The sequence below is a fragment of the Budorcas taxicolor genome, chromosome 11 (assembly GCF_023091745.1).
Source record: "Budorcas taxicolor isolate Tak-1 chromosome 11, Takin1.1, whole genome shotgun sequence".
In the NCBI taxonomy this organism is placed as follows: Eukaryota; Metazoa; Chordata; class Mammalia; order Artiodactyla; family Bovidae; genus Budorcas; species Budorcas taxicolor.
Window position 1 is genome coordinate 71,157,445 of NC_068920.1, and position 25,923 is coordinate 71,183,367.

The following is a 25,923-nucleotide window of genomic DNA, read 5'->3' on the forward strand; positions in this document are numbered from 1 at the left end:
TGAATGTTGAGCTTTAAGCCAACTTTTTCACTCTCCTCTTTCACTTTCATCGAGGCTTTTGAGTTCCTCTTCACTTTCTGCCATAAGGGTGGTGTCATCTGCATATCTGAGGATATTGATATTTCTCCTGCCAATCTTGATTCCAGCTTGTGTTTCTTCCAGTCCAGCATTTCTCATGATGTACTCTGCATAGAAGTTAAATAAGCAGGGTGACAATATACAGCCTTGACGTACTCCTTTTCCTATTTGGAACCTGTCTGTTGTACCATGTCCAGTTCTAACTGTTGCTTCCTGACCTGCATACAGATTTCTCAAGAGGCAGGTCAGGTGGTCTGGTATTCCCATCTCTTTCAGAATTTTCCACAGTTTCTTGTGATTCATACAGTCAAAGGCTTTGGCATAGTCAATAAAGCAGAAATAGATGTTTTTCTGGAACTCTTGCTTTTTCCATGATCCAGCAGATGTTGGCAATTTAATCTCTGGTTCCTCTGCCTTTTCTAAAACCAGCTTGAACATCAGGGAGTTCACGGTTCACGTATTGCTGAAGCCTGGCTTGGAGAATTTTGAGCATTACTTTGGTAGCATGTCAGATGAGTGCAGTTGTGTGGTAGTTTGAGCATTCTTTGGCCTTGCCTTTCTTTGGAATTGGAATGAAAACAGACTTTTTCCAGTCCTGTGGCCACTGCTGAGTTTTCCAAACTTGCTGGCATATTGAGTGCAGCACTTTCACAGCATCATCTTTCAGGATTTGAAACAGCTCAACTGGAATTCCATCACCTCCACTAGCTTTGTTCGTAGTGATGCTTTCTAAGGCCCACTTGACTTCACATTCCAAAATGTCTGGCTCTAGATTAGTGATCACATCATCATGATTATCTTGGTCGTGAAGATCTTTTTTGTACGGTTCTTCTGTGTATTCTTGCCACCTCTTCTTAATATCTTCTGCTTCTGTTAGGTCCAGACCATTTCTGTCCTTTATCGAGCCCATCTTTGCATGAAATGTTCCCTTGGTATCTCTAATTTTCTTGAAGAGATCTCTAGTTTTTCCCAATCTGTTGTTTTCCTCTATTTCTTTGCATTGATCGCTGAAGAAGGCTTTCTTTTCTCTTCTTGCTATTCTTTGGAATTCTGCATTCAGATGCTAATATCTTTCCTTTTCTCCTTTGCTTTTCACCTCTCTTCTTTTCACAGCTATTTGTAAGGCCTCCCCAGACGGCCGTTTTGTATTTTTGCATTTCTTTTCCGTGGGGATGGTCTTGATCCCTGTCTCCTGTACAATGTCACGAACTTCATTCCTTAGTTCATCAGGCACTCTATCTATCAGATCTAGGCCCTTAAATCTATTTCTCACTTCCACTGTATAATCATAAGGGATTTGATTTAGGTCATACCTGAATGATCTAGTGGTTTTCCCTACTTTCTTCAATTTAAGTCTGAATTTGGCAATAAGGAGTTCATGATCTGGTGGTCTGGTATTCGCATCTCTTGAAGAATTTTCCGCAGTTTGTTGTGATCCACACGGTCAAAGGCTTTAGTATAGTCAATGAAGCAGAAGTAGATGTTTTTCTGGAATTCTCTTGCCTTTTCTATGATCTAACAGATGTTGACAGCTTGATCTTTGGTTCCTGTGCCTTTTCTAAACCCAATTTGTACATCTAGATGTTCTTGGTTTACATACTGTTGAAGCCTAGCTTCAACAGGATTTTGAGCATTACCTTGCTAGCATGTGAAATGAGTGCAATTGTGTGGTGGTTTGAACATTCTTTGGCATTGCCCTTCTTTGAGATTGGAATGAGAATTGACCTTTTCCAGTCCTGTGACCATTGCTGAGTTTTCCAAATTTGCTGACATATTGAGTGGAGCGCTTTAACAGCATCATCTTTTAGGATTTGAAGTAGCTCAGCTGGAATTCCATCACCTCCAGTAGCTTTGTTTGTAGTATTGCTTCCTAAGGCCCACTTGACCTTATACTCCCCAGTCTGGCTTCTGGTGAGTGACCACACCATTGTGGTTATCTAGGTCATTAAGACCTTTTTTGTACAGTTCTTCTGTGTATTCTTGCCACCTCTTCTTAATCTCTTCTGCTTCTGTTAGGTCCTTTCCATTTCTGCCCTTTTTTGTACCCATCTTTGCATGAAATGTTCCCTTGGTAGCTCTCATTTTCTTGAAGAGATCTCTAGTCTTTCCCATTCTGTTGTTTTACTGTGTGGGATACATGCGTGCGCGTGTACACACACACACACACACACACCCCGTTGTCAGGTGGTGTTAGTATGCTGAAGAAATAGAACAGAGTCAAGGAGCAGTTGTAGTTGGGGTACTCAGGGAAGACTGAGAAAGTTCAGACAGATGGGGACCTGTTGTGAGTGAGTAAGTGACAGTCTGGGCCTGTGTCTCAGGCAGAGGGAAAAGCAAGAGCCGTGGCCTGGAGGTGGGGACACAGTGAAGACCAGTGTGGGATGAGGTATGCAGAGGATCAGAGGAGCCGGGACCCAAAGGATGAGTCCTTTCTGCCGTGCTGAGGAGCCGTGTGTGGTGCACTCCAGGTTCAGCCTACGTGCTGCAGGCGGCGTGGATGGCAGGGAGGCAGGTGAGCAGGGAGCTGTGGTAATCAGCAGCGGGGGGTGGTAGACTGCACTGTAGGCTGCCAGTGGGGAGAGCGGTTGAAATCTGGATGTAGTTGGTCGACAGAGTTCAAAATTTAGATGTGGGGTATGACGGGGAAAAAGAGACAAGGATGGTTCCTGGTTTGGGATTTGAAATAAATGAGGAGTGGATGCTTGGGAAGGGGCACCATTATTTGGGTCATAAGCTGAACTCTGGACTGATAGTGTTACTGAACTGAACTCAGGTCTGCCTGCCTGACAGGCAGCAGAGCCAGTCTCCTGACACTGGGTAGTGGTGAAGTAAAGAACAGTGTTTGTCTTCAGTGTTTGTCTTCTTTGTGCTCAAAGGCCTGAACTCCCCGTTGGCTTTCAGGCAGAGGTTTGTAAAGACTGTGTTAGGAGCTAGCTCGTGGACCTTCCGGTCGGTCGGTGGTGAGGTAACAGGATGTTGTGTGGGGAGCCTCAGTCGTTAGCTGTCTGGTTCCAAGCAGTCTGGGCCTGCTTGCTTGTTGTGGTCAATAAGTAGTCGCCACCCTCTGCCAGGTGGCGGAAGGGGCTTAGCTCCTGCAGAGCACCTCGAAGACAGGCATCAGCCTCCTGGAGGCACCCCTGAAGTCCTGTGGCTCCACTCTTCTAATCATTAACTGCTTGAGTCTGCTCTGTGGAACTCAGGGAAGGTCTAGGGTACTGAAGCCTTTTTTTCCCTACAAGCAAGAAACAGGACACGGCGGGGCTTTTGTGTCCTGGAAGGCCCCACAGAGTCCTCCTTGGCTTCAGTTTCCCTTTTTCTGTGGAACTCCGCAAATCCTGGGGAGACGGGTGGGACAAGGAAAGGAAGAAAGTTTTGGATCAAGAGATAAATCATTAGAGAGACTAGAACATGAAGACGCCTAACTCCAAGTCCACATTCTTAACCTTCAGTGGGCAGTGCTTGTCATCAAGCTGAACGCACACGTTGGGCCTCTGGACATCCTGAGAGGACAGAGCTGGAAAAGGTCGGCAGGGGGACTTGGTTTCAGTGAGAACTGGAGACAAGTCAGGTGTGCCTGGCCCTGTGGCTGTCAAGGACCCCACTGCCCTCGGGGATCCTGAGAAGCCAGCCAGGCCCTTACATGTGTGTGTTTGACATCTGCCCTGGGTCTGCTTTCCCGCAGTGGTGGCTTTTCCAGTTTTGCTATCTGGGAGCTGTCAGCCCAGTTCTGTTTACTGAGGAACAGGTGAAGAGCTGGGTACGGTAGGCCTGGGAGCCCCGCTCATAGGAATAGCTAGGCCAGAATCTTGGTAACAGGTGAGGCAACTACCACCCTCCTTCATCCCGCCTCTGTCCTCTGCGCCCCCACAGAGGGTGGGGAGGGGTCCGACAGGGTAGGAGGCTGAGGGCTGAATCCTAAGTTCATACTCAGCCTGCTGAATTTCGTCACACAGAGGGAGTCTGAGGGGGAGTATGGTGACCGAGCAAGGGCCATTGTAGAGGTTTCCTGTGGTTCTGCGTCTCCTCCTGCTACCCCCTCCCCCGCCATCCCTGAAGTCTGAATGCTCATGGCTGCGAGAGGAGGCTGGGCTGCTCTCAGCCATGGTTTTAATGGTCTGGGGACAGGACAAAACCCCGTGGTTCCCTTAGTGACCTTTCAGGGCTCCATCCTCCTGGGATTGTGCCAACCCTTTGACGGGGGTTCTGGTCTCCATATCCCACCTCCGTTCCTCTTTGGGCCTCTGTGGTGTACTCCAGACCTTTTCCAGCTTCTGTCCTCTCAGGATGTCCAGCTTAATGAGAAAGGCTGCTCCTGGAAGGGTAAGAATGTGGACTGGGAGTTAGGCAGCTTCATGTTCAAGGACTGACTGTATCACTTAATAGCTGTTTGATCTTGGACAAGTCACAAACCTTTTTGTAACTTGGTTTCCTCATCCACAGAATGGGGATGGTGGATCTCATCTCCTGGACTCTGTGGGTAACAAAGGAGATACAGAGTTCAGCACACACTGAGCATGCACTGAGTCTCGCTCTGCGGAGTCCTGCCTCTCAGGTGTGGTCCACAGGCCCGCAGCACTGGCATCCCCTGGAAGCTGGGAAGAGATGGAGCTTCTCTCGGGTCCATTTGCACCCACTGCATCAGAATCTGCATTTTAGCTAGACTCAGTGGTCCTTTTGTGTTAATACTTGAGAAGCTCTGTTGTTTGTCACTCCTGAAGAGCAGCGTCTATAGCGGTGCATACCTCTTGAAAGTGAAGTGAAAGTGAAAGTCGCTCAGTCGTGTCCGACTCTTTGCAGCCCCATGGTCTGTAGCCCACCAGGCTCCTCTGTCCATGATATTCTCCAGGCAAGAGTACTGGAGTGGGTAGTCACTTCCTTCTCCAGGGGCTTCCCAATCCAGGGATCAGATCCGGGTCTCCTGCATTGCGGGTGCGTTCTTCGCTGTCTGAGCCACCAGGGAAGCCCCATACCTCTTACATGCGAGGCATTTTCTCTTCCTACTTTTTTCCTGATGGAGCCTGTCTTGGCTGCGATCATACCTAGGATAAGTCCCAGATAATGATCATTGTCAAAACCCTTGTTTCCTGAGCACTTGCTGTCCAGGCTTTGGAAAGTTTAGGTGCTTAGATGGTGCTGGAGTTGAGGTGGGTGCCATGTAGGGGGAACAGTTAGGTTCCTGCAGTGAAGAATGTGCAGATGTGTGTTTTACATGCCACAGGGGCCAGGGAATCCAGGCTTTGAGGGCTGAGCGGGTGTCAGGGAAGTTGTATTGGGTCAGAATCACTGTCCTTCCTCCTGAGCTAGTGAGTCCCATTTTAGAAGTTGCTTTGTGGAACAGAGGCCTTGTTCATTTTGCAACTCTTTATTCACAGAAAGCACTTAATGATGCCTGCCCCTCCCCCATGTCTGTATTCCTTCAGTAACTTGTCCCCAGCGGGGTAGGGGAGGTGGGGGAGGGATGAGCTAGGGTCAGTTCTCTCAGAAGAAGCAGGTTCAGTGAACTTTGGAAGGGAAGCCTTGGCTGGTCAGGGGAGAGGCGTAGGTTTCTTCTGGGTATCAATTGAGTGTTCCCTTTTAAAAATTTATTTATTTGGTTGCTCCAGGTCTTCGTTGCAGCACTTGGGATCTTCAGTTGTGGCGTGTGGGATCTAGTGCCCTGGCCAGGGGGATCGGCCCTGGGCCCCTGTATTGGAAGTAGTAGTCTTAGCCACTGGCCCACCGGGAAAGTCCCCCAGTTGAGAGTCGTTGATGAGGCGCCCAGGCGGAGGGAGAGTTGGTCTCCGATCTGTGAAGCACGTAGAGTAGGCAGGGCGCCAGGCAAGGGGTCTGGTGAATTCCGTCACCCAAAGATGGGCTCCCTTCAACCTTAAATCACAGATTTTCCAGGCCTGTTGCTGCCTGCTGCTTCTTAGTCGCTCAGTCATGTCTGACTCTTTGTGGCACCGTGAACTGTAGCCTGCCCGGCTCCTCTGTCTATCGGGTTTTTCAGGCAAGAATACTGAAGTGGGCTGCCATTCCCTTCTCCAGGGTCATCTTCCTGACCCAGGGATTGAACTCACATCTTCTGCATCGCAGGCAGATTCTTTACCCACTGAGCCAATGGGGAATATTTTTTAGGCCTGGCCTTACTAATTTAATGGGTTTTAGGTTGTATCTTGGTATGAGTAGGTATAAAGAAACGCTACCCTGATATGTGCAGGTTAGGGTACTGCAGCATCAGAGCTCTGAAGATAAAATCTGTCTTGTGAGCCAATATCTGGGTGTGTGCTCAGGCCGTGATCAAATCCTGATTGGTTTCTGCCAGGTCTCAGCCGTGGATGAGAGTGACCGGGCTTTGTCCAAGAGCGGTTGGCTTGTGGCCTTGCCATTGTGCTCAGCCTGTGTGGGTCACACTCCTGGGAGAAGGCCTGCTCCAAGTACCTGGCAGGGTCCGACCAGTCCTGCCCGTGACCTGTAGGGAGACAGATGGTGACAGTGACTGAGGATCCATAGGTGTGTCCCAGCCATCCTCACTCTGCTCCGGATGGGGAGGGTGACAGCCAGAAAATGGCAAAGAAAGCCTTCTTTTCCCTGCTGTCTCCCTGAAAAGCAGGTGCAGAGGAAGCACCCAGATTCCCTCGGGAAGAGCAAGAGCAGCAAAAGTGACCTTATGGGCCAGAGGTTGGGAAAGGCGGGGACAAGGATCCTTTGGGCCAAGGACCCGAGCCCCAGGCTGGGCTGGCGACACATCCTCTGTGACTGAGGGGTTGGACGGAGAGGCGAGGAGCCCGCCTGTCCCAGGCAGCTGAGGGCGTAAGAAAGGATGGGGCTTTCTTTCATCGCTTTCCGATTACGATGGTAATATATGGCCCTTATAAAAAATTCACACAGGACAAAAATAGACAGTAGGAAGTGATAGTGCCCTGCAGCCTCGCCCCCAGAGATAACCACTGTTAATGCCATGGTGTGTGGAGCGTGACTGACTAGGGCTCAGGGCCTCTGACCTCAGCCCCGGAGATGGATGTCTGTGCTTGCTGATTCCCGTTACTCGGGGCTTGGTGGCTTTGTGGCTGGAGTCCATGTATTAATACTTCTCATTGCTCCACCTCCCAGAATCTTTTTGTACTAAATGAGGTCTAGTCCAGCTTTGAGCAAGTTGACTTGCCCTTGGATGACTTAAAGGGTCAGGCCCAGGGTGGATGTTGGGTTAAGAAGGCCGGGGGGTGAGGATATTGATGCCCGCTGGTTTGTCTTTCTAGTAAATGTCTCCTCATGCCCCCAGACCCATCCTCGCACACATCCCACCAGTCTGTCTCTTGGCTCTCTTCTCTGCTCCTCGCCTTTCCTCCCCCATCTTTCTTCCCTGCCCCTGCTCATCTTGAGAGTACAGAAACACACACCCCCCCGCTCTGAGCACGGCCCTCTGCCCTCCTTGCTTGTGCTATGTCCTGAGCCAGCCTTCCCAGGGGGTGGTCTCTCAGGTTTGGGAGGGAAAACCAGCAGCCAGGGCTCACTTTACTTAGGCTACCCAGTGGTCACCAAGAAGAGGCCAGGTGCAGAGCCCGTGATGGGCACCCAAGAGGTTAGTCATGATGGATGCTTCCAAAGGGATCCAACTGGAAACACCCCTGGGTAGACTTTCTTTTTTTTAAGTTACAAGGTTTAAACCCACCAGTACCACCAATTCCTTGCAGTGACTTAATCTGGACATTTGGACATGTAGGGGCTTTCATACAGAAGATCTCCCACCCCTTTATGTCCATGAGAAGCTCAGGGAGCTCGTGCTGTGGGGTGAGCAGATGTTAGGTGGGAGATGACCACCACAGCAGGGACTGAGGCGTGTGTGGTGGGGTTCGTGTGTAGTGTTTGTGTGTGATATGGGGGGTATGTGCGTGTGCTGTGTGTATACTCTGAGGGTCTTTGAGCCCTTTGGTGACCAGTGTGACCACCTCCACTGGACTTTATTATGGAATAAAACTTGACTGGCTGGGTCTAGAATTCTGGGGCATTTTTCCCTCAGAATTGCAGAGGCATGGCTCCATAAGGTATCCAGTGTTGCTAGTGAGGAGCTGATGCTGCTCTGACTTGTGACTGTGTTACATGGGCCTGGCTCCCCTCTGCGGAAGCCTCTAGTCTCCTTTTCATGCCTGGGGCTCTGAAGCCTCAGTGGCCCCGTCACCAGGTCTGTCTTTGTTCACTGTGCTGAGTGCTGGCGCTCTTGGTCTTCAGGAGAGCGTCCTTGTGTTATTCCTTTCGTGGCTTCTTGCTCACGTTCTCGCTGTGCTCACTGTGTCTGCTTTTTTTAATTAAAAGAGTTTATTTTTAGAGTAGTTTTAGGTTTACAGAAAAGCGAGTGGAAAGTGCACAGAGCTCCCGTGTATACCCCCTCCCTGCTCCTGCTGTAGTATCCTCTGTTATTAACATCTGTGTTAACATTAGTGTGGTACATTTATGATTGATGAGCCAGGAGCAGTACATTGTTGTTAATTTCAGTCTCCTTCCTGGCTGCTTGTCTTGGCTGAGCTGCCTCACCATGGAGCTTTGACCTCCTGATCTGTAAAATCCCAGGCCTGTTGTGAGCAGTGCATGGAGGGGAGATGAGAACCACCGCCCTCCCCATCCCTTTGTAACACATGGTGGGTGCTTCCAGATGAGGAGTGCTCTTTCCTTCCCTGGGCCTGTTGCTTAAGGCCTCTTCATGCCATCTTGCCTGCTTCTCCGTCTTGTAGAGGTGTGGGTGAGTAAGTGACGGCGTGAGGGGGGTGGGGTGTGTGTGTGTGTGTGTGTGTGTGTGTGTGTGTGTGCATGCGTGCACTAGCATTCCTGGCCCTGGGCTTCGGGGAGAGCTGTTCTTTCCAGGGCTCACTGGTGGCTCAGAGCAGAGCTTAGGCTACGACCAGTCAGAGGAGATGATGTAAATGGGGAAATGCGGGTACTTGTGTCTGTACCTGGGGCCTGGAGTCGTAAGGGTTCCTCCCAGGCCTGTGGGAGCCTTTAGCGGGGACTGTCATGACCCTCAGGGCAGGGCTCTGGGGGGTCCCTGCGACTGGAGCCCTGACACCCCCTTCTTTCTCACAGGTGGTACAAGCTGCGCTCGAAGGCGGGCAAGAAGGAGAAGGAGCGCGGGGAGATCCAGGTGACCATCCAGTTCACGCGCAACAACCTCAGCGCCAGCATGTTCGACCTGTCTGTGAAGGACAAGCCGCGGTCCCCCTTCAGTAAGATCAAGGACAAGATGAAGGGCAAGAAGAAGTTTGACCTGGAGTCTGCCTCTGCCATCCTCCCCAGCAGTGCCCTGGAGGACCCCGAGCTGGGCAGCCTGGGCAAGATGGGCAAAGCCAAAGGCTTCTTCCTCCGCAACAAGCTGCGGAAGTCCTCACTGACCCAGTCCAACACCTCGCTGGGCTCGGACAGCACTCTGTCCTCGGCCAGCGGCAGCCTGGCCTACCAGGGCCCCGGCGCTGAGCTCCTCACCCGCTCGCCCAGCCGCAGCAGCTGGCTGTCCTCGGAAGGGGGTGAGCGAGGGCAGCGGAGGGCGGGCTGTCCCCTCGGCTGTAGGGAAGGCCGGGGTGGGAGCAGGTGTCTCACCCCACGTGTGCTTCCTTTCCAGGCCGGGACTCTGCACAGTCCCCCAAGTTGCTCAAACACAAACGGACCTACAGTGACGAGGCCAGCCAGATGCGGGCGGCGCCTCCCCGGGCCCTTCTTGACCTTCAGGGCCACCTCGATGGGGCCTCGCGCTCCTCTCTGTGTGTCAACGGGAGCCACATATACAACGAGGAGCTCTCGGCGCCCCCACGGCACCGCAGTTCCATCTCGGGCCCGTTTCCACCCTCCAGCTCCCTGCACGCTGGCTCTTCCCGGCCCTCCGAGGAGGGGCCGCGGTCTGCGGACGACTCCTGGGCCCGAGGCGGCCACCGCCCCAGCAGCTCTGAGGCGGCGCCTGGACAGGAGGAGCTGAGCTCACAGGCTAGAGTGTTGGCCGTGGGGTCCTGCCGCTCTGGAGAGGAGGAGGGGGCCCGGCCCTCAGAGGGGAGGCCGGTGCAGGTCGCCACCCCCATGGTGGCCTCCTCTGAGGCTGCGGTGGAGAAGGAGGGAGCCCGGAAGGAGGAGCGGAAGCCCCGGATGGGCCTTTTCCACCATCACCACCAGGGGCTGAGTCGGAGCGAGATGGGGCGCCGAGGCTCTCTGGGGGAGAAGGGGGGCCCCACTCTGGGAGCCTCCCCCCACCACTCGTCCAGTGGGGAGGAAAAGGCCAAAAGTAGCTGGTTTGGCTTGAGAGAAGCCAAGGAACCATCCCAGAAACCCAGGTATGTCCTTGGCAAGACCAGCTTTGGTCCCCGGGGAAGATGCTGGGGTGTCTGCAGTGAACCCCGGGGCAGGGAGGATGGAGCAGCTGGGGCCCTGGGGCAGGCTGCTGGGGCTCTGGCTTTGCATGGTTGAGCGGGGGAACCCTATCTCCCTAAGCCAAGGCTTGTTGTCTACACGTGGACACAGGTGAGTTGAAGGGCACGGCGCTCTGGGAGTCCTGTGGGCCTCACTTCCTGAGTTGGCACAACTATCCCCTGAGGAGGGGGAGGAAGGGGACAAAAGCAGGAAAGGCCATTTGTAGGGATTCTTTGCTTCCCAACCTCTGCCTCTTGCCTGCTGGCCTCGCTTTGCCAGATAGAGAGGTGGGGACTGAGGACTCACTTGAGGCTTCCCCACCCTGTCTGACGGAGAAGGCAGTGGCACCCCACTCCAGTACTCTTGCCTGGAAAATCCCATGGACAGAGGAGCCTGGAAGGCTGCAGTCCATGGGGTCGCTGAGGGTCGGACACGACTGAGCGACTTCACTTTCACTTTTCATTTTCATGCGTTGGAGAAGGAAATGGCAACCCACTCCAGTGTTCTTGCCTGGAGAATCCCAGGGGGAGCCTAGTGGGCTGCCGTCTATGGGGTTGCACAGAGTCGGACAGGACTGAAGTGACTTAGCAGCAGCAGCAGCAGCACCCTGTCTGAACCTAGATGACTTCCCACCAGCTGTCCCAGCTGGCTCTCTGCTCTCTTCTCTCTGAGAGACGGGAGTCGAGTAATGGATGTGCCCAGTCCTCCCCCATATACTCACCCCTGGTTGCTCCCAGGACTTGGCCAGAGGCTGTGGGCAGCTCCCCTGAAGTCTGACCTATTCTGCATCTTTGGAGACTCTTGGGGCCCTGGCCCCCTCTGGTGTCTCTTGGTCTTGGGGTAGGGTGTGTGCTGATGGTAGCTGCTCTATTAATATCCTGAGTCCCACCCAGAAGAAGAATGCAGTCCTTCAGCCTAGGCCCGGGACAGAGCCCCTAGCCCCCACCTTAGGCCTTTGGCCTCCTCCTAAGTTGGAGCCGGTGGAGGTTGCTGCGTTGTCCAGCAGGGCTCAGGAAGGGGCTCTGGGCTTCGGCCAAGAGCAGGTATCCCGCCCTCCCAAGGGCTGGACATGTGCCTCTGTGACAGCCTCACCCAGTGTGGCAAGGGCGGCTGTCACTGGTCTCTCAGCAAGCCCACCCATCCCCATCAGTGGATATGGCCAGAGGTGGAGGGGGAAGATGGGGCACAGTGGTAAAGGGCTAAAAGGTAGGGTGGAGAGAAAGGCCCTAAGCCTCTTCCCCAGCAGGGAGGCGTGGACTCCTCAAGTCTCGGTTCTTCTCTTTCCCTGTGAAATCCTCAGTATGCTCAGGGGAGCAGGGAGAGAGATGCAGGGCCTTTTAGCTTTGAGCCCTGAGCGTCTCGCAGCTCTCCGTACAGCCTTGGAGATGAGTATGTGGGGGGATCAGTCTCTGGGTGATGTTTCTCCTACTTAGGAGCAGCTTCTGTCCCTGCTGCCCAGCCCTACTCACTGGAGCCCGGGGAACTGCTGGCTGCCTGCTGCCTAGGGGAAGGAGCGGTGGGCCTTTCTCAGATGCCCAGGCTGAGCCAGTGGCCCTGTGGCCACTAGGAGATTGTAGGTGGTGTGGTGGAGGGAGGGGCACAGACCGCGGGCCAGTGCTGCTGTCCGTGGGGTGTCTCTGGGCCTTTTCCAGGCCAGGATGGATGAGGGGATGTGTCTCTGTAAGGCAGTTTTTAGGCGTGTGCCGGGCGTTGGGCTCAGAGCTCTGCAAGCCGTGACTGAGTGATGTGGGGGTTGTCCTTGGGCTGCTTACTATATTCCTTCAGTTTCTCCATGTCTTCTGATGGCTTTTCAGAGGCAAGAGAAGTTGGATGACTGACAAACATAAGGAAGCTGAGGTTTTTGTCCTTCTAGACTTGAATTCCAAGTTCATCCTCTGCAGGTTGGAGGGTAGATGGGGCTTCCTACCCTCCCTGGGGCCTATTTGCTTGCAGTGGCTGCAGAGCGGCCTGGTGTCCAGGCAGGGTGGGAGGGAACTGTTCTTGGTGTAGAGTGACCTGGACTTTAAGCCTTGTCAGTGTCACCCTGGCCCAGTGCCTCAGAGGTGGGGGGCTGGTCTGGGAGAAACCACCTTTGGTGTCTGCTCAGAGGGCTTGGGGCTTTTGAGCAGAGAGTAAGAGGTGAGCAGGAAGAACTTGTGGTAGGAAGCCATAAGTTGGACACCTAGAACTGGAGTGACTGACTGTAGCTGCGAGACCCCCAGGGGAGCCTGTCTGCAGACCCAGAGGTTTGGGTGCCTCTGCCCCAGGGCTACCTTTGAGGAGTGCTGGGCGTTCCTCACTAGGCAGGGCAGCGGCGCCCTCTAGTGCTCCCACATGGCACTGAGCCCCCGGGAGAGGCCGCAGGCAGGGTGTACTGTGCTCGGCATGCAGAGAAAAGCTGTTGCTGTTGGAGAAGGAGCCAGAGTATGAGAGGCCAGGAAGGGGGTCCTCCCGCTCCTCCTGCCTTGCCCCTCGTCCGCCAGGTCCCGTGACTGCAACACTAGCCCCTACCAGCGTGTGTGTGTGTGTTGGGGGCAGTGGGTGGTTCAGATCTGGGCCGTTGGAGTAGGCCCTGCTTACCAGCCCTGCTGTGGGCCATTCACCCTGGGCTGAAGCACAGGCTACTTTAGTGTGTGTTTTAGGACCATCATGACCATGCGTGTAAAACCCAACAGTGCCAAAACAGGTGGTTTCTGTGTCTGTCCCTTTCTGATCCTCTTAGGGTGACCTCTTAGGGCACCTCAGGCTCCCGTCCCTCCCTTCACACTAACCGTGGATCTTTGTGCTCAGTAGCAGATCAGGTGTTATATAAAAACATTTTTTTTTTTAATTGAGAGCACTCATGGTCCAGCCTAGAGGCATATGTATTGTGGTGGTCTTTAGCAGTCTCTGCGTCAGCCCCAGCCTCTCACCAGGTGTGAACAGCGAGATCTTGATGAACCTGGAGTGTGCGCTGGCTGCTGAGAGAACTCGGGGTCTCAGGGGCATCCTTAGTGGTGTAAACCCGTGACTCTGGCATGTGCTAGTGACTTAGAGGTAATGAGGCTCTAAGTCCTGTTTATGCCTGTTTTCCTGGCATAGTCCCCTTTACTATATTAAAACTATTCTGGTTTGGAAGATAACTCTTATGATCTCCCTACGTGGCAGCATACAGGCACCACTTCCGCTCCCCCCCCCCACCCCGCCCAGGGCACCTCACTGCCCAGATGAAGGGAGAGGGTGTCTTGTTACATTTCCTGAACATTAGGGTAGCTGTTAGACAGATGCCAGAAGATGGAGTCGTGGGGGGTGCTGGCTGAAGGCATGTTGGCTGGGGTGGGAATGCCTGAAAGGCCGGCTTTGGCCTTTTCAGGGAGTGTCTGCGGGAGAGCCTCTGTAGATCTCCATGCCCCTTACAAATAGCTGTGAAAAGAAGAGAAGTGAAAGGCAAAGGAGGAAAGGAAAGATATAAGCATCTGAATGCAGAGTTCCAGAGAATAGCAAGGAGAGATAAGAAAGCCTTCCTCAGCGATCAGTGCAAAGGAATAGAGGAAAACAACAGAATGGGAAAGACTAGAGATCTCTTCAAGAAAATTAGAGATACCAAGGCAAGATTTCATGCAAAGATGGGCTCGATAAAGGACAGAAATGGTATGCACCTAACAGAAGCAGAAGATATTAAGAAGAGGTGGCAAGAATACACAGAAGAACCGTACAAAAAAGATCTTTACAACCAAGATAATCACGATGGTGTGATCACTCACCTAGAGCCAGACATCCTGGAATGTGAAGTCAAGTGGAAAAGGTCAGTTTTCATTCCAATCCCAAAGAAAGGCAATGCCAAAGAATGCTCAAACTACCACACAATTGCACTCATCTCACACACTAGTAAAGTAATGCTCAAAATTCTCCAAGCCAGGCTTCAGCAATACGTGAACCGTGAACTTCCAGATGTTCAAGGTGGTTTTAGAAAAGGCAGAGGAACCAGAGATCAAATTGCCAACATCTGTTGGATCGTGGAAAAAGCAAGAGAGTTCCAGAAAAACATCTATTTCTGCTTTATTGACTGTGCCAAAGCCTTTGACTGTGTGGATCACAATGAACTGTGGAAAAGTCTGAAAGAGATGGGAATACCAGACCACCTGACCTGCCTTTTGAGAAATCTGTATGCAGGTCAGGAAGCAACAGTTAGAACTGGACATGGTACAACAGACTGGTTCCAGATAGGAAAAGGAGTACGTCAAAGCTGTATACTGTCACCTTGCTTGTTTAACTTCTATGCAGAGCACATCATGAGAAACGCTGAGCTGGAAGAAGCACAAGCTGGTATCAAGATTGCCGGGAGAAATATCAGTAACCTCAGATATGCAGATGACACCGCCCTGATGGCAGAAAGTGAAGAGGAACTAAAAAGCCTCTTGATGAAAGTGAAAGTGGAGAGTGAAAAAGTTGGCTTAAAGCTCAACATTCAGAAAATTAAGATCATGTCATCCGGTTCCATCACTTCATGGCAAATAGATGGGGAAACAGTGTCAGACTTTATTTTTCTGGGCTCCAAAATCACTGCAGATGGTGATTGCAGCCATGAAATTAAAAGACGCTTACTCCTTGGAAGGAAAGTTATGACCAACCTAGATAGCATATTCAAAAGCAGAGATATTACTTTGCCAACAAAGGTCTGTCTAGTCAAGGCTATGGTTTTTCCATTAGTCATGTATGGATGTGAGAGTTGGACTGTGAAGAAGGCTGAGCGCCGAAGAATTGATGCTTTTGAACTGTGGTGTTGGAGAAGACTCTTGAGAGTCCCTTGGACTGCAAGGAGATCCAACCAGTCCATTCTAAAGGAGATTAGTCCTGGGTGTTCTTTGGAAGGACTGATGCTAAAGCTGAAACTCCAGTACTTTGGCCACCTCATGCGAAGAGTTAGCTCATTGGAAAAGACTCTGATGCTGGGAGGGATTGGGGGCAGGAGGAGAAGGGGATGACCCAGGATGAGATGGCTGGATGGCATCACCGACTCGATGGACATGAATTTGAGTGAACTCCGGGAGATGGTGATGGACGGGGAGGCCTGGTGTGCTTCGATTCATGGGTTCGCAAAGAGTTGGACACGACTGAGCAACTGAACTGAACTGAACTGATGACCCTGGGACCAGTGCATGGAGATAACAAGGACACACGGCTCGTCTCAGTCTAAGGAAGAGCTGTCCACCAGTGCAGACTGGCCCCTAGCTACAGGGATGTCCTCTTCGTGCTGTAGGGGGTCACCCAGCGACAGTTGTGTTTAAGAAGAGGGGGCCTGTCAGAGTGAGCAGAGGATTGCTATGTTAAGTGGTGGGTTCATGCGATTGCTGTAAGGTTCCTGAAGCAACACTAAGGCCCTGAAGTTTTACTCTCTCACACCGGAGGGGCAGAGACCCTTGGACTTCTGATTGCTTTCCCTAGCTTTTGGTCCTGGAAGAGAAGATGAGTCAGGGTGTGTTGAAGCCTCGATGCTTGGTGGGGATTGGGAGGAACAGGGCAGCAGTGTGTGGGGCTGGCACAGTGGGCCCTGTTCTCAGAGCATACCCTGCGAAGACAGCCCCACACGGCAATGCGTTTCTGATCTGTGTCAGGTGCAGTGGTAGGGAGGGGAGTTTTTTTTTGTTTTTGCCCCGGCTGCGCAACTTGGGGGATGTTAGTTCCCTGACTAGACATTGAACCTGGGCCCTCCGCAGCCAAAGTATGGAGTCCTAACCACTGGACCGCAAAGGAATTCCTGGGAGGGGACTTTGTAAAGTGAGAACTTGCAGAATGTGCAGCTGGTGTGGAGCTGGGGGGCGCACGGGGGCAGGGAGGGCGGATGAAGTGGTGAAGTGCTGGCTCTGGGGCGGCTGCTAGCTAGGCTTTGTACCTGGAGCTCCTTCCTCTAGGGAAGGCCATTTGCGGGTGCCATACCAACGGGTTCGTGTGCCCCTCTGGGGAGCCAGTGGAGGGAGGGTTGCCAGCCGAGCCTGCGGCTCCCAGCCCTTCCCCTGCCCTCTCCTGCCCTGTGGCTCTGACAGTCCGCCAGATTGCTGCAAGACCGTACGGGTGAGTGGGGCCAGGCCGGGACTGAGGGCTGTGGGGTTAAGCTTGGGGCTGTTTAATGTTTGATGGACCTGCTTCTGCCAGACTCCTCTGTCTACTTGCCATCAAGGGCACTGGGAAGAGCTGGCTCCGCTTCGCTCAGCCCTGTTTCTGGGGCCGAGCCCCGCCAGCAGGGTTGGCGTTCCGATGGTGGGGTGGACTGGACCACGCAGTGGTGGGGCTCTGCTCTTCTGGCCCCTGAGGCAGACGTTTCTGGAGGAAAGGAGAAAGGAACTCGGCCCAGGGTCCTCCCTCGCTCAGTGTCTTCACCGTGTCTTCACCGTAGAAGCAGAGCTGTTCTGGAAAGCCCTGGTGAGGTGGGAGAAGGCAGACTTTATACGCCCCGCCCCCCACTCTTTCTTCCCCGCCTGCGGGAGTTATTACAGGGCAAAAACAGGCTCAGAAGAGTCTCTGGAAGCTGGATTCTTAAGAGAAGCCCAGGGGTTGGGGTCTGACTGTGTCCCGCCTTTGAGACTAGGCCGATAGACTCCAGCCTGTCTGGGAAGCCCTCCTGTGACTCCTTCCCATCACCTGCCCCTGGTGTCTGCAGATGAGCGGCCCGGCCTCCGCCCAGCCCCCTGGACCTCCTCTGACTGGGCCCTGGCTCCCCGGAAGCGTCCTGACTCCAGACTCCTGGGCCTCTTTCTGTAGGCGCCTCTCCTACCCCTGCCCTCCTTCCTCATGGGCTGACTGTTGAAGCCTGGCCTCTGCCACCTCAGAGTTCGCCCCCAGCATTTCCCCATGGGAAGGAGCTGCTTGAATGGAGAAGACAGATGTATAGGAGTTCTTCGGGATGTTTCCATCTGGGCTGGCAGGGATCGAGGAATTGGGGGTCTTAGGGCTTGTGGGAATGGAAGATGGCACTCGAGATAGCAGCCGCGGCCAATGAGGTCTGGGTCTGACAGGTGGGCTGAGCTGCAAAGCATTGTCAGACTGCTGAAAATGAGGGTGTCAGGACCCCCTTTTCCCCTGTGCTATCGTTCTGGCCTTCTGTCTGTGTCCCGGGGGTGTCCCAGAGAAGCCAAAAGCTCTCATTTTAGAGTCTGTCCCTTCCCATTCCCCTCAAGTCAGCTGCGTGCCACAGATAAGGCATAGGTGCAGGGTGTGCTCCCCGCAGGGAGAGCCCGGAGGGGGCACCTGAAGGCCAGCATGTGTCTTGGTTAATGGAAGTGTATCATCAGGGAGTGGATTTCCCAGGGGAGCCAGGGATCTGTGTGGGGGACCCCAGGAGGCCCCTGGTGACATCTAGAGTTGCTCTTGCCGCCACGTTCCAGCCTTGGTCTCCCCTGCGGGGTCACTTCCAAGCCTGGCCTGCCGGTGTCCTCGGTGAGAGGCTGCCTGCCGGGTGCCGGGCCAGGTGGACGCCTGGCAGCAGACATCCTCAGCAGTGTCTCATCCTCTGGCTGGTTATGGTACCCCTCCCAAAAGCGAGAAGGCCACAACAGAAGGTTCTCTCTGGTTGATACCGTGTCACATCTGATAACAGCCCCATCATCACCTTCCATTTCTGCCTGGGCTCAGGAGGACCCAGGCTGTTTCAGGGGTCAGAAGGTCAGGCCCCAGCTGGGTTCTGTTAGTCCTGACTTCGTCCAGCCACATACCTGCGCCTGGCTTTTCTCTGGTCTGTCTATCCTGTCCCAACCAGCCAGTATTTTCTTTTCTCAGTCCATAAAGAGATGTAAAGTGCTTTCTAGTTGGTTCTTCAGATGGCAGTCTGGCATTGAGTATTTGTCAGCAGGGGCTCGTAGTTGGGATGCCACCTGTAAAATGGGAGTGTTGCTCCTCGGGGTTGGTGTGAGGATCAGATGAGCTCTGTCCAGCATCCTCGTCCTGGGGGTGCTGCCTCATCATGTACGTGCCGGGGGCTTCCCTCTGTCCCCGGGCCCGCGTCCCTGAGCCCAGCCTGCGTAGCACTGGCACCTCTTCCCCAGGCGGGTGGGGGGCAGGCCGTGGGGCTCAGCAGGGGCCTCTCCAGTCTTGGCATTAACCAGGAGGCTCACGATTTTGTCTCCCCCCACAGCCTGGACGTGTCTCCTCAGGTAGAATCTGGCCTGGCTGCTCTTCCTCACCACCACCCCTGCTCCCCCTGCACTCCGGCCCCCCCCACTGCTCCCCTGCTAAGCACTAACCCTGGTGCAGCCACCTCCCCCACTGCTGCTGCCGCTGCCGCTGCCGCCGCCATCCCCGAAGCCACCCCGTCTGGATTCGCGGGTCTCACCAACCCGTTCCTCACCTCCCTGCAGAGCAACCCTTTCTTCGAGGAGCTCGTAGCCGACATAGCACTTAACTCTCCTTCACCTGCTCCCTCTCTCCCCAGTGCCTCGAGGGCCAACCCCACCCCTCTGGCCTCCCCTGGGAAAGCCCCGCCTGAGTGGGACGACACCTTCAACATCTTTGCTGCCAGCAGGCTGCGTCCAGAGGCCAGGAATGAGATCCTGGCCCCACCAGGAGCCGGGCTGGAGGCAACTGGGCTGCAAGACCCAGGCCTCAGGGCCATGACAATGAAGGCAGCTGAGCCCCAGGGGGACCCTGAGGGAGGAGAAGGAGGTGGGAGCAGCGTGTGGCTGGAGCCCAGAGTTCCTCTGGACTTGGGACTGGACTGTCCGAGCACGAGTGTGGCTGACCCAGGGCCCCTCGGGTCAGAAGGGGCCTGTCTGCCCCCCGCGTCAGCCCAGCTGCACCCGGGAGCCTCAGCCTCCGGAGCAGACAGGGAGTTGCCGGCCCCAGGAGGGGAAGCAGGGCAGAGTCCGGCAGACAGCGCGACGTCTCTGTTTAGCTCCCCAGAAGTGATCAGCGTGTGGGAGAGGCTGCCTGACCCAGACAGCGCCCCTGAGGCCCACCAGGACGAGGAGACCTGCCGAGGTGGAAGCCAGCTCTTTCACGAGCTCGATACAGTGGATGATTCCTGGCCATGGGATGTGGTCACCGTTTCTCCTGCGGCGGAGACTGCCTCACCGGTCCTGCAGGGAGGGTCGTCTGATGAGCTGCCTCCTCCTCCCCAGATGCAGCTACGGTCACCAGAACCTGTGAGCCCCCAGAGGAGCGGGGGGCTGGCCCCCCCGGAGCCAGACTCAGAGTCCAAGCCTGAGTGGGAGTTGGACCAGGGGCTGCAGCCCCAGACACCACCTCCCAAGCCACCGCGTCTCTTCACCCCCTCAGATTCCCAGGAGAAGGAGGCGGCGGCAGCGGAGGAAGAGAAGAAGGCAGAGGCGGTGGAGGAGGAGGAGGAGGCGGTAGGGGGGCTGAGTCGCAGGGGGTCAGAGACAGGAGGAGAAGAAGATGTCATCCCAAGTGCACCTGTCGGTGGTCCCCAGGAGGCCGAGCAGGAGGAGGAGGCCCAGAAACCTGAGCTGGAGTCTGACAGCCATTCCTCTGGAGCCGCGCTGGGTGGGCCAGGCCCAGAAGCTCTAGCAGAGGATGCCAGCCCTCCCGTGGCATCCGGGCCCTGCCTCTCTGTGCCCGCCAGCTGCCCTCAGGGCCCTGCCCCCGCACCCCATTACTCAAAGAGCTTGGCTCTTCAGAGTCAGCAGATGTGGGGGACTCCAAAGAGAGAAGACCCTGAGGCCCAGTGCCAGGATCCAGTAGGAGAGGGGCCTGGGTTCCCGTCAGGCAGCCGCCGACAGGCTGACTTAGGGCTCTCAGAGGAGGATGCCTTGAACCCCTTCACGTCTCAGGGGAGCCAGGATCCCCCCAGCCTCCCATCCACATCCCCTCCAGGGTCCAGGGAATCTTCCATCCGCTCTGGTCCAGAAGAGCTGCCCAGCCCCCCAGAACCTGCCTTGCCACCACCCCCTCTCCTGCCCGGGGCCAGCCACCACCACGGGGGCCCCAGCCCTCCGCGTTCTCCCCTGCCTGGAGCCTGGACCTTGACCTCTTCCTCCCCAGCCCCCGGGGAGCCAGCCTCCCCCACTGGGAGCCCCTCCACCCCACTTGGGGAGGACCACGCTGCAGGCACCCCAGCCTCCCCGCTTGCGCTTCTGCCCTTGGAGACACGACCAGCTGAGGATCCACAGCCCAGTGCCAGGTGAGCGGCCACCGGAAAACGCTCTCCGGGGGGAAGGGAGGTGGAGGGCAGAGCGGCCCAAGGCCTGAGGTGCTCACATTCCCACCTGAGCCCCTTCGGGGGTGATGAGGGGTTCCTTCACCCAAGAGCTCTGGAGACATGAGCCTTCCATGGTGCTGGCTCAGAGGCTGCTTCCTCTTGGTACCTTGGGCCAGCAGGTGCCCCCCCATAGGTCAGGAGTTGGGGGATGATGACGATGAGGTGAAGAGGGGAGGCATGGAGTGGGGAGAATGATACGGGCCAGCGGGGGAGCAGAGATGAGAGCTTAGGTTCCCAGCACAAGGGAGGCTGGGGCAGTTCAGCTTGTCAGAGGGGGGCCATGTCCTCCAAGGCAGGCCTGGGGGAGTAGGTTGTGAAGGCAGAGACTAGAGGGGAGGGCCTGGTACTGGGATCAGAGAGGAGAGCCAAAATACCTTTAGAGGACAAAAGAAAATCTAAGATGCTCCCTGGGTATGACCCCCAGAAAAAAGGTTTGTTTTTTTCTGACTCCAGCAGGTGCCTCATTGGTTGGCATTTGTGCCTTGCACGGGGTGGTCCCAGTGTGCTTAGGACTGTGCTGAGAGATCAGTGGATGCCTGTGAGGCTGTGGTCACTGTGGCATTGTTCTGTTTGGGAGACTTAGGAGGCCGAGACCTCACCAGGTGCCTGGTGAGGGGTGACCAGAGCTGAGTCCTGCAGAGCTAGGTCACTGTGGGGAATGGTGCACGACTTAGCAGGAGCAGCAAAATTCAGAGGGAGTCTGGTGCTCTGGGAGAGCTGAGTGAAGAGGCAGGGGTGGGTAGCAGGGGGCACAGGCTCTCGCACTGGCCTCTGGCGGCCCCCAGCCCACCAGCTCATACCTTTGGTCATCCAGACTCACTGAGTGTCCACTGTGTGTCAGCCACTGAACAGAGGTGAAAGACACTCCTGCTGTATTCCCAAGGAGTTCCCAAGCCAGACAGCAGACAAAAGTGAAACAGGGGAGGGAAGCCCCAGAGGGCCAGGGCTGATTTCTGAGAAGTGGGTGGGAAGGAGTCTGGGCTGCTCCGGCTGCTGTTCCGGGGAGAGGTGGTGATGCTGATCCCAGAGGTGGGAGAGAGGAGGTGATTACAGCTTCCCTGCTCTGATGACAGCACCCTCAGCTGGCACTGCCACATTCCAGTACCACTTCTAATTATACTCACCACTTTCTGGAAGTTTTATTCTCTTCAGAGTTGACATCACATCTGTACTTGGCACGTTCCTTACATCATAACATGGATGGGCCAAGTAAAGCTGTCCCCATTTCTCAGATGAGGAAATGAAGTCTGTGAGAGTCGCGGGGTCTGGGGTCCCTCAGACGTAGCGGACAAGCAGACCGAGGGCTCAGGACTCCAAGCCCCCGTTCAGGGTGTTTCTGCGCTCCACTTGCGTCCCTCCCCTCCTTTGGCACTGCCCCCTCGGTGGCCTGAGCGCTGCCTTTACATCCTGCTCCTCCTGTGAAGCCTCCATGGGCAGGACGGGCTGGATGTGTTCTTCTCCCTACTGTCTGCCCCCCCCCCCCCCCCCCCGGGCTCTCTGCCTCTCCTCCTGGGTTGACACTGAATCCGCAGCCCTGTCCTGAGTGCCAGCGCTGGCTTCTCAGGGGCTGGCTGGGCCTCCCTCCAGTGTAGTCAGGGCCTTGGACTAAGCCGCTGTGCTTCCCCACACTGAACAGTCCACATCCTCTGTGAAGTAAATGAAGATTCTGAGAGGTGCCCTAGAGGCAGGTACGTTGATTTGGAGGCTAGTGCTTGCAGTTTGGGTACCTGTGACAGGTACCAGGTGCTGGGGGATCTCCGGGGAGAGTCACCCCAGTAAGCATGGGGGGGATCAGGAAGGTTTCCTGGAAGAAATGGACTTGCACAGCCTTGAAATATGAACCGGCGTTAGCAGGCCGACAGGCAGAGGGACAGTGTTCCAGACAGAGGAACAGCTTTTATAAGAACCTGAAGGTGACGGAGAGCATGTTTTCCTCTGGCTGGAGGGACAGACAGAGTAGGGGCCGGAGGACAGACCTGGGGCCCGGTTGTGGTGGAGATTGTGTTTTCTTACTTTGATAGGGACTTCCCAGGTGGCTCAGTGGTAAAGAGTCTGCCTGCAATGCAGGACTGCAGAAGACTCGGGTCCAGTCCCTGGGTTGGGTGATTCCCCTGGAGAAGGGCATGGGAACCCACTCCAGTATTCTTGCCTGGAGAATCCCATGGATACAGGAGCCTGGTGGGCTACAGTCCATGGTGTTGCAAAGAATCAGACATGACTGAAGCGACTTGGAACACACACACTTTGATAGGGGCTGCCAGGGAGGGGAGACCGTTACCCACAGCGGGTGGGGGAGCGGCTGGAGGTGGTGGCTTGGGTGTAGCTGGAAAGTCTTACCCAGTGCTGGCTTGGAGGGGAGGGGACAGTGTGGGAGAAGGCAGCAGAGCTTGATGTTTGTCAAGGTTGAAGCGGAAGGAGGGCGTTCAGAGGGCTTCCTAGGTTTCTGATTGGAGCCATAAGAAGCTAATGGTGCCTGAGACTCGCTGCCAGGGAGCACCGGAAAGGGCAGTCAGGCTGGAGGCGAGTGTGGACCCTGAAGGAGCCAGTCTGCAACTGTCTACATAGGTCTAGAGCTCAGGGGTGCAGTCTGGGCTGCAGATGGAGAGTAGGGGTTGGGGCGGGAACCGAGAGGCAGACCCTCAGCTGAGACTGGGAAGGATGTCAGGTGTCTGGAAGCCAGACAGAGGTTTTGGGTTTCCAACCAGGGAGAAAGAGCAGCCCAAAGGAAAAGTAAGTGAGCGGTGCCAGGGGAGGACCACAGAGAGGTCAGTGAGGTGAGAGCTGAGGGGTCGGTGGCCTCAGCAGGAACGCTTGTGACAGGCCGGTGGGGGCCGCTGTCCTAACGGGTTGAGGAGTCGACGAAAGGTGGGAACTTACGGAGAGAATGCAGTCCGCATACTCTGGAGAGGCTCGTGAGAAGGAGGAGGAGGTGGAGATGACTGAGGGGGATGGCTAGATGAAGACAAGCTCAGACCAGCTCGAGGGAGTGTTTCTCAGGCCTGTGTAAATGCTGCTAGCAAGCAACCAGTAGAGTGAGGTAGGCCAGTGACCCAGCACCACAGGTTTGCCTGGTCTTTCCGGTCCTACCACGAAAAGACCTGCTTGCTGGGAATCCCCCGTCCTGGGAAAATTAAGAAACTGGGAGGATGGATCATCGCCCTGGAGAAAAGTTACAGTAGAGAAGAGGAGGGAGGGAGGGAGTTGTGGGGGTGGGGCTTCTGGGATTAAAGACTGGGATTAGGTCCAGAGAAGTTTGTAGCACGCCTGGGCTGTCTCCGTGAAGAGGAAGGGGTCTGAGGGAGGGAGGGGGCAGGTGGGGGCAGGTGGAGAGCAGGGCAAGGGGCCGCCAGGTGGTGAGCCCTGCTGGCCACACGGAGAAGGTGGCCGCTGCTCCCTCGTGCCGCTCGTCCTCCCTGTAACGCGTCTCCTGTCTGTCTTCACAGTCCCCACCCTGTGAGGCCCCTCAGCACTGCCCCAGTGGAGGGGAGCCCTGACCGGAAGCAGTCCCGCTCCAGTCTGAGCACAGCCCTGAGCAGTGGGTTGGAGAAGCTCAAGACAGTCACCTCTGGCAGCATTCAGCCTGTGGCTCCAGCCCCCCAGGTTGGCCAGACTGCGGATGCCAAGAGGCTGAAGGTGAGGTCCAGCAGGGTGCCAGGGGTTTCAGACCAGGCGTGTGGTACTCTGAAGAGATGCCAGGCGTCTCGAGGTTTGGGGGCGGGGGAGGCATGCCAGGCAGGCTGGAGCAAGAAGCAGGCCTGGCCCCTGGCCCCACTTGGCCAGAGCCTTGAAGCCAGTTAGGCTGTCCCTGGCATTGGGGACAGAGGCAGCTCCTAGGGCCGGGGTTGGGAAATGGGGCTGTGGGGGGCGGGGCAGGTGGGCCCAAGGCTGTTCTGCCCACACTCCCTCCGTCTGGCCTCAGGACTCGGATGTGCTGGACCAGTCAGCCAAATACTACCACCTGACCCACGACGAGCTCATTGGCCTGCTCCTGCAGCGGGAGCGGGAGCTGAGCCAGCGGGACGAGCATGTGCAGGAGCTGGAGAGCTACATTGACAGGCTGCTGGTGCGGATCATGGAGAGCTCGCCCACGCTGCTGCAGATACCCCCCACTCCTCCCAAGTAGCCCCCTTCATCCCCATTCTCGGAGGGTTGGCGCAGACCTGCTATCCCACAGGGCCACTCCCTCCCTCCCTCCGAACTAAGTCCCTCCCTGTGCCCACCCCCCCCCACCCCCCCCCCCCCGTCTCCTCCCTCAGCTGGGGCTGCTGGAAAGGGGGCCGTATGGACTCCCATTGGCACCGTCAAATACTGTGGACAACCTGTGTGTCTTTGGGAGCTCTGGGTCTTTCCCACCTGCCTATTTTCATACCCCTTAGCTATGGGGGCTCCAGAGAATTGGAACAAAGAATTTAGCCCTCAAGATGAAACCAGGGTGAGCTCCAATTTGATGTGGTACCTGGGAACCTGGGACATGCTCTATTACCCCCCTTTCTTCCACAGCTAAACCTTGTCCTCTCCACCTCCCTCCGCCTCTGGAGGGCTCCTAGTATTACTGGGGCTGTGGCAGGGACCAAGCTGCCCAGGTGGCTGTGAGTTGTGGGCAACCAGGGTGGCTACTCTTCAGCTTCACACCCATACCCCCGGGAGCAGGGAGCCTCGTGGTCTGGTCTTTCTCTGCCATGTCCGAGTCTGCTTGTTTCATGAGCGAGTGCAGCGTGGATGGAGGGAGAAGACGGAGGCCACTCCCCGCCCTCCTCTTCTGACTTTTGCACCGAGTGAGTGTCACGTGTGAATGTGTGGAGAGCTGGGGCCAGAGTTGGGAGAGCGCCTCCTCACCTCTGGGCTTTGGGTTGCTTATGTTTGGGGATCAAGCCTCCAGCTCTGTTCTCGTTGCCTGTCTAGATACCAAAACCCTGCTAGTGCAGGGTTTGAACTTTTGGAAACCAATTAAAATGTGCCTTTTGTGGGTGGGGTCAAAAGCCTCTGGCTGTAGACCTCTCCTCCTAACTGGTGTTCCGCTTTCCTCCTGTTGAGCACATGGGGTTGGATCTCTCGGGAGCCTGGGAGTGGGGAAGGGGGTAGGGCAGGGCTGCTGCATGCTCTGCCCCTTCCCGTAGAGTTAATTCCAGCTAAGAGTCTGGCCAAGCTGCTGCTGCTGGCTCAGCCTCCCTGCCATCTCCACCTCCCCAGCTGAGGAGGGTCTTAGGATAAAAACCACATTCTGGAAGTGGGAGGCCCCACCCTGCCTATACTTAGGAAAAAGCCTTTCTTGCCCTCCCATTCATCCACTA

The 25,923-nt window shown here is 55.5% G+C and overlaps 1 protein-coding gene across 1 annotated transcript in view; it reads left to right on the forward strand.

The window, feature by feature from the left end:
• The window catches only part of LOC128055849 (rab11 family-interacting protein 5-like), a 171,002-nt gene that overhangs the window by 18,041 nt on the left and 127,038 nt on the right, over nt 1-25,923 (forward strand). The window contains exons 2-3 of the mRNA XM_052648406.1: nt 9,136-9,572; nt 9,668-10,367. Coding sequence (XP_052504366.1) covers nt 9,136-9,572; nt 9,668-10,367 — 1,137 coding nt within the window. The remainder of the gene's footprint in view (nt 1-9,135; nt 9,573-9,667; nt 10,368-25,923) is intronic.